The sequence below is a fragment of the Erinaceus europaeus genome, chromosome 13, assembly GCF_950295315.1.
Source record: "Erinaceus europaeus chromosome 13, mEriEur2.1, whole genome shotgun sequence".
NCBI lineage: Eukaryota > Metazoa > Chordata > Mammalia > Eulipotyphla > Erinaceidae > Erinaceus > Erinaceus europaeus.
The window spans coordinates 4,262,564-4,269,878 of record NC_080174.1 but is presented as its reverse complement, the minus strand read 5'-3'; the positions used below and the strand labels follow the sequence as shown (position 1 = coordinate 4,269,878).

The 7,315-nt window shown below is 57.5% G+C and overlaps 1 protein-coding gene across 3 annotated transcripts in view; it reads left to right on the top strand.

The window, feature by feature from the left end:
• The first annotated feature begins 436 nt into the window (after window positions 1–436).
• THBS2 (thrombospondin 2) overlaps window positions 437–7,315 on the top strand; it is a 31,973-nt gene continuing 25,094 nt past the window's right edge. For 2 of the 3 annotated variants that reach the window (XM_060205176.1, XM_060205175.1), the window contains exons 1-3: window positions 437–807; window positions 4,611–4,765; window positions 6,674–7,230. In XM_060205176.1, coding sequence (XP_060061159.1) covers window positions 4,660–4,765; window positions 6,674–7,230 — 663 coding nt within the window. In that variant the 5' untranslated portion in view covers window positions 437–807; window positions 4,611–4,659. The remainder of the gene's footprint in view (window positions 808–4,610; window positions 4,766–6,673; window positions 7,231–7,315) is intronic. The other variant, XM_060205177.1, reaches the window with a different exon arrangement.

The window sequence follows — 7,315 nt, the reverse complement described above, 5'->3', positions numbered from 1 at the left end:
TGCCTTGCCCACCTGCTGGGTGGTGTGAGCTCTGGCTGTGTCACACCACCCTGTGATGCCCCCCACCCTGGGTGCTGTGTGGATTCTCCCGGGCCTGGTGTCTGCAGGGACAGTGTCCTCTGGGGTCCAGTGTGGGCTGAATACTCGGGCTCCTGCCACCACCCCCCCCCCCCCCCCCCCCCCCGTCTGCTCCCTCACAGAGCCTCCATCCCCAGCTCCCTTGTGGCCCAGGTCCCCAACAGCCCCGCAGAAGGGCTTTCGGCTGCTGTTTCCCCGAGTGCTGGAAGCCGTGCGTTCCCCAGCAGCTAATGGGAACCACATGGCAGCTCAGAACTTTCTCGGAGGAGGGGCGTCCCATTTATTTATAGTGCTCGATTTCCTGAGAGGGGACAGGAAGCACCGTGCTGGCCCTGCCCCCTCTGTCTGGCCCCTCCTCTGCCGCCCTAGCATCAGGGGGGGGGCCAGGATGACGGGGTGCAGGGCGCTGCAGTGAGGCAGGAGCGCAGGGGCCTGCTGGAGTCACCAGCAGCGGAGAGGCAGGGAGAGGCGGCTCCCACGGGTGCCGACGGCCAGCAGAGCCTAAGTGCCCACTGTGTCTCTGTGAGCGCCGGCCTCAGCCCTTCCACGCCCGGGGACCCCCGGCCAGCATCCACTGTGCAGGCCCCCCCCGAGCTGCCCCCTCCTCTGCTGGACGACCGCTGGAGCGTGCGTGTCCCCACTCCCTGTGACCCCGGCCAGCCCCAGCTGCTCCTCCCCTGTATCCTCAGGGCTCCCAGCTTTGGCATCTGGGCTCGCAGCCTCAAGCAGGTAAGCACGCACCCCACTCACTCCCTGCTGCTCAGAGCTTCCCTGGGCATGCAGCCAGGAAAGAGGGGTGCAGCAAGGCATGGGGACAGGGACACTGACCCAGGGGCCTGGGGTGCTAGGCAGGTGGCCCTGGTCCTTCCAGCTGCAGTCAGATGCCAGAGTTTTGTTCAGGGTGGCTGGGGCCCCCGCAGGTCTGAGTCAGAGCCACGAGACCCGGCTCTAGTCCGAGACCAGTTTGCTGAGTGGCTTCCAGCCTTGGGCTGCTGAACACAACAGGGCACGCAGCACCCAGGACCTGCCGCGCGGGTGGAGGGCGAGCACGGGAGCTGCTTTGGGACCCCCGGACTATCGCTCCTGTCACCGAGGAGGGAGGCTGGTGGCTGGCAGCCCACGGCCGCTTTTGTCCTGGTCACTGCTGTAGACCCGTCAGCAAGGCCCCGAGCGTCCTGAGGGTGACAGTGGACACTTGGTGGAAGGGTCCTTAGGCCAGTGTGAGGGTGTCCCCAGGCCAGTATGTCCCCCCCCATGTCAGGGGTCCTGGGTTCCCTTGTGACCATGGAGGCCTGTGTGATGACTCTGCCACCTACTGTGACAGCTGCTAGGGTGACTGGTCCTGGGGCTTCCTCCACAGTCACCTCCTGGGGACAGTGTGGTCCTGGGCCTGTGGGTCAGTGGCAGTAAGGTACCTGGGCTTCCCTGAGTGAGACCACCTGACCCAGGGGGACCTCTCCTGCTGGGGGGTCCCCTACTCCCTGTGTGTGGGGTACTAGATGTCCCCTCTTGTCTCTCTTTTAAAATTTTATCTTTACTTATTTATTGAATAGAGATAGACAGCAATCGAGAGGGGAGGGGAAGCTAGAGAGGGAGAAAGACAGAGAGACACCTGCAGCCCTGCTTCACCACTTACAAAGCTTTGCCCAGCAGGCAGAGGCTGGGGACTTGAAACTGCATTCTTGTGCACTGTAACATGGGCACTCGACCAGGTGTGCTACCATCCAACACCTTCCCTTTTATCTGTGTGGATCGCCATAGAGGAGGTGATGGAGGAGATGCTTCAGGAGGAGATGGAGGAATAGAAACTAGAAGGAGAGAGGGTGTTGTTTCCTCTCTCCTCCATGTGGGGATCCATGTAGACTCAGAGATATTGGGTCAACACCTCGTGGAGGGAGGGGTCACTTTGGGGTGTTGGGTCTACACCACATGAGAGGGAGTAGTCAGGGGTTGGTGTTGAGTCTACACCCATGAGAGGAAGGGCTAGTTGTTAATGTAGGGTCTAAACCATGTGGGGGGAGTAGTGGGGGGTTGGTGTTGAGTCTACATCCATGGGAGGAAGGGCTAGTTGTTAATGTAGGGTCTAAACCATGTGGAGGGAGTAGTCGGGGGTTGGTGTTGAGTCTACATCCATGGGAGGAAGGGCTAGTTGTTAATGTAGGGTCTAAACCATGTGGAGGGAGTAGTCGGGGGTTGGTGTTGAGTCTACATCCATGGGAGGAAGGGCTAGTTGTTAATGTAGGGTCTAAACCATGTGGAGGGAGTAGTCGGGGGTTGGTGTTGAGTCTACATCCATGGGAGGAAGGGCTAGTTGTTAATGTAGGGTCTAAACCATGTGGAGGGAGTAGTCGGGGGTTGGTGTTGAGTCTACATCCATGGGAGGAAGGGCTAGTTGTTAATGTAGGGTCTAAACCATGTGGAGGGAGTAGTCGGGGGTTGGTGTTGAGTCTACATCCATGGGAGGAAGGGCTAGTTGTTAATGTAGGGTCTAAACCATGTGGAGGGAGTAGTGGGGGGTTGGTGTTGAGTCTACACCCATGGGAGGAAGGGCTAGTTGTTAATGTAGGGTCTAAACCATGTGGAGGGAGTAGTCGGGGGTTGGTGTTGAGTCTACACCCATGGGAGGAAGGGCTAGTTGTTAATGTAGGGTCTAAACCATGTGGAGGGAGTAGTCGGGGTTTGGTGTTGAGTCTACACCCATGGGAGGAAGGGCTAGTTGTTAATGTAGGGTCTAAACCATGTGGAGGGAGTAGTGGGGGGTTGGTGTTGAGTTTACACCCATGGGAGGAAGGGCTAGTTGTTAATGTAGGGTCTAAACCATGTGGAGGGAGTAGTCGGGGGTTGGTGTTGAGTCTACACCCATGGGAGGAAGGGCTAGTTGTTAATGTAGGGTCTAAACCATGTGGAGGGAGTAGTCGGGGGTTGGTGTTGAGTCTACATCCATGGGAGGAAGGGCTAGTTGTTAATGTAGGGTCTAAACCATGTGGAGGGAGTAGTGGGGGTTGGTGTTGAGTCTCCATCCATGGGAGGAAGGGTTAGTTGTTAATGTAGGGTCTAAACCATGTGGAGGGAGTAGTGGGGGGTTGGTGTTGGGTCTACACCATGTGAGAGGGAGGGGTCAGTGATTGATGTTGAGTCTACATCCCATGGGAGGAAGGGGTCAGTTCTTGGTGTTGGGTCTATACCACATGGAGGGAGGAGTCAGGGTGGATGCTGAGTCAACACCTTGGGAGAGAGGACTCGAGAGTAGAATGCCTGGCTGCACGGGAAATCCAAGATCATTACTAGAGGATTCTCGTGCACACCTGGGTCCCTCCTGGCACTAGCCATCAGCATCTAGGACACGCTCAATCTGATGACTGACATGGTGAAAGAAGGCATGTTGGTGGAGGACATGTTTGATGAAGTTACTTGGGAGAAGGTTGTCTGGGAGGAAGGCCACTGGAATGAGGTCACCGAGAAGGGGGCATCAGGGATGAGGTCACCAGGGAGGAGGGCATCTGGGATGAGGTCACCCAGGAGGGGTGTCATCTGGGATGAGGTCACCAGGGAGAAGGGCATCTGGGATGAGGTCACCAGGGAGAAGGACATCAGGGATAAGGTCACCCGGGAGAAGGGCATTAGGGATGACATCACCAGGGAGGAGGGCATCAGGAATGAGGTCACCCGGGAGCAGGGCATCAGGGATGAGGTCACCCAGGAGTGGGGTCATCTGGGATGAGGTCACCAGGGAGGAGGGAATCAGGGATGAGGTCATCAGGGAGGAGGGCATCTGGGATGAGGTCACCCAGGAGGGGTGTCATCTGGGATGAGGTCACCAGGGAGAAGGGCATCTGGGATGAGGTCATCAGGGGGAAGGGCATCAGGGATAAGGTCACCCGGGAGAAGGGCATTAGGGATGACATCACCAGGGAGGAGGGCATCAAGGATGAGGTCACCAGGGAGGAGGGAATCAGGGATGAGGTCATCAGGGAGGAGGGCATCTGGCATGAGGTCACCCAGGAGGGGTGTCATCTGGGATGAGGTCACCAGGGAGAAGGGCATCTGGGATGAGGTCATCAGGGGGAAGGGCATCAGGGATGAGGTCATCAGGGAGGAAGGCATCAGGGATGAGGTCACCCGGGAGCAGGGCATCAGGGATGAGGTCACTCAGGAGGGAGGGCATGTGGGATGAGCTCACCAGGGATGGGCGCATGTGGGATGAAATCACCTAGGAGGATGCCATGGGAAAGTGGATAGTGGTGCTGCCCAGGCTATGAGCTGGCTGAAGAGGGTGGCAGGATCTCTGGAAATGCCTGAGGAACCCCCTGTCCCCAGGGGCCATCTAGTTCTAGAGCTTCCGAAATTCTTCAGGGCACACTTTCTACGGGCCACAGCCCCCTAAGGCCAGTCAAGGGTCAGAGAAATGCCAGTGGTCTCTGCTGAGTCTTCCGGCTTTTCCAGTTGGGCCTCCTGGGAGGAGCAGCTCCTCCCTGGGAGACTTTCTGCCCAGAACCCGTCTAGTGACACTTGGGGGGGCTCATCTCCCACAGGGGTACTTCCGGCCATCTGTAGAGTCATCTCCAGATACACCGCCGGCTGATGGCTGCAGCCCCCCTGATCTCTGCTTCCCCCAGGCTCTGCAAGCAAATGGGTGGCTCCCTGCTGCTGCTGGCCCTGTGGGCGACCTCCAGTGTGCTGGGGCTGGGTGAGTGCCCGTGTTCCTCCCTGGATGGGCAGGAGGGTCAGTACCCAGGATCCCTCCTGGGGTGCACAGGGGGTTGAGTACCCCGGTTCTTCCTGGGATGGTTAGGGAAGTGAGTATGCAGACCCCTCCTGGGATGGACAGGGGAGGGGGGTGAGTGGCGGGGGCCTCCTGGGGTTGGGGTGGGGTGGTGGTGGTGGTGGGAAGCTGTCAGGGTCATGCTCAGAGGGCCTGCCTGTGCCTTGCAAGCCTGAGCTCCCGGATTAGTCCCTGGTGCTGGTTGAGCCTGGGCTGGTGGGTGCTCTTGTCTCTCTTGTATAAAAGTTAATGGTTTTGCAAGAAAACTTCCATGCCTGAGACAGCGAGGGTCCCAGGCTCAGTCCCTAGCGCCACCATCATCCAGAGCTGAACAGCGCTCTGTATTCTCTCTCTCTCTGTATCTCTCATTAAAAATAAGTAAAACTAGGGAGTCGGGCTGTAGTGCAGCGGGTTAAGCGCAGGTGGCGCAAAGCACAAGGACCGGCATAAGGATCCCGGTTCGAACCCCGGCTCCCCACCTGCAGGGGAGTCGCTTCACAAGCGGTGAAGCAGGTCTGCAGGTGTCTATCTTTCTCTCCCCCTCTCTTTCTCCTCCCTCCATTTCTCTCTGTCCTATCCAACAACGACAACAACAATAATAACTATAACAATAAAACAACAAGGGCAACAAAAGGGAATAAATAAATAAAATAAATATTTAAAAAAAAAAATAAGTAAAACTATTTTTACAAAGTTAATAATAGGTTTTATTACTTGTGAGCCCATGCAATGAGACATTGTTTTTCTTTTTAACGGAAGACGTGGAGAGAATGTGCCCTGCACCCCGACCCAGCCCAGCCGGGGGCCCTCAGTGCAGGCTGGTCCAAACATTCACTGTTTCTCAGCACTGAGGGTGAGCGGTGCTTCACCCTCTTTCTCCTACCTTCTTCCTGCTGGACAATGCGTATCACCCAGTGGGTGCTCCTGGAGTCGGTTAGGAAGGAGCCTCTCTTGCGCCTGGGACAAGCTGGGACTGCATCGAGTGACCTTCTCAGCCTGATCTATTTTATTTTATTTTTTACTTTTTTATTGCCAGCAGGGTTACAGCTGGGACCCGGTGGCGGTACAATGAATCCATTGCTCCAGGCAACCATTTTTTTTTTTCTGTTTTACTTGGTAGGACAGAGAGAAATTGAGAAGGGAAGAGAAGAGAAGAGAAGCGAAGAGGAGAGAGAGAGAGGGAGAGAGAGAGAGAGAGGGAGAGAGAGAGAGAGAGAGAGGCCTCACCTCCCGTGAAGCTTTCTCTCCCTGTAGGTGGGGAGCTGGGGCTTGAACTCAAGTTCTTGAACTTAGTAATGTGTGTGTTCAACTGAGTGTGCCACTGCCTGGCTCCTTGGCCTGATATTTTATTTTATTATTGCTATTGTTGCTATTTTTTTTTTTACTAGAGCTCTGCTCAGCTCTGGTTTATGGTGGTGCTGGGGGATTAAACCGGGACCTTGGAACCTCAGGCATGAGAGTCCGTTTGTATAATCATCATGCTGTCTCTCCTGCTCTGTTTATTTTATTTTATTATTTTATTATTTTTACCAGAGCACTGCTCATCTCTGGCTTACGGAGGTGCTGGGGATTGAACTTGGACCTTTGATGCCTTAGGCAGGAGACTCTCTTTGCATCACCATTGTGCTGTTGCTCCTAGCCCATCCCCTCCAGCGCCCCCACTCCTTTGCTCCTGCCCCTGGTGCTCAGGAGGTCACCCTAAGGAGCCCCCTCAGAAGGGCGCCAGCGCAGAAGAGGCAAGGGCGTGGGTGGTGCCTTGGGGGGCCAGCCTGAGCCCCCCTCCACCTCTGGCTGACCGATCCCCGTCCCGTCCCGTCCCGTCCCGCCACGCAGCCGCTGACCAGGATGAAGACTCGGCCTTCAACCTCTTGAGCCTCAGCAACATCAACCGCAAGACCATCGGAGCCAAACAGTTCCGGGGCCCGGACCCCGGGACCCCCGCCTTCCGCTTCCTGCGTTTTGACTACTTGCCCCCGGTGGGCTCCGCGGCCCTGAGCCGCATCGTGGAGGCAGCACAGCTGCACGAGGGCTTCTTCCTGTCGCTGGGCCTCAGGCAGGACGGCCGCACGCGGGGCACCCTGCTGGCCCTCGAGGGGCCCGGCTCCGGCCAGCGCCAGTTCGAGCTGGTGTCTGACGGCCCCAGGGACAGCCTGGACCTCACCTACTGGGTGGACGGCCGCCCGCAGACCGTGTCCATCGAGGATGTGGGCCTGGCTGACTCGCAGTGGAAGAACGTGACGGTGCAGGTGGCCGGGGATGCCTTCAGCCTCTACGTGGGCTGCGACCTGCTGGACAGCCTGGCGCTGGAGGAGCCCTTCTACGAGCGGCTGACGGCTGACAGGAGCAGGCTTTATGTGGCCAAGGGCGCCTCCCGGGACAGCCACTTCAGGGTGGGTGCTGTGGGGCTCACACCTGGGTCTCTGTGGGGGTGGGGGGTGGGGAGGCACCGACCAAGCAAGGCCTCCACGGGAGGGT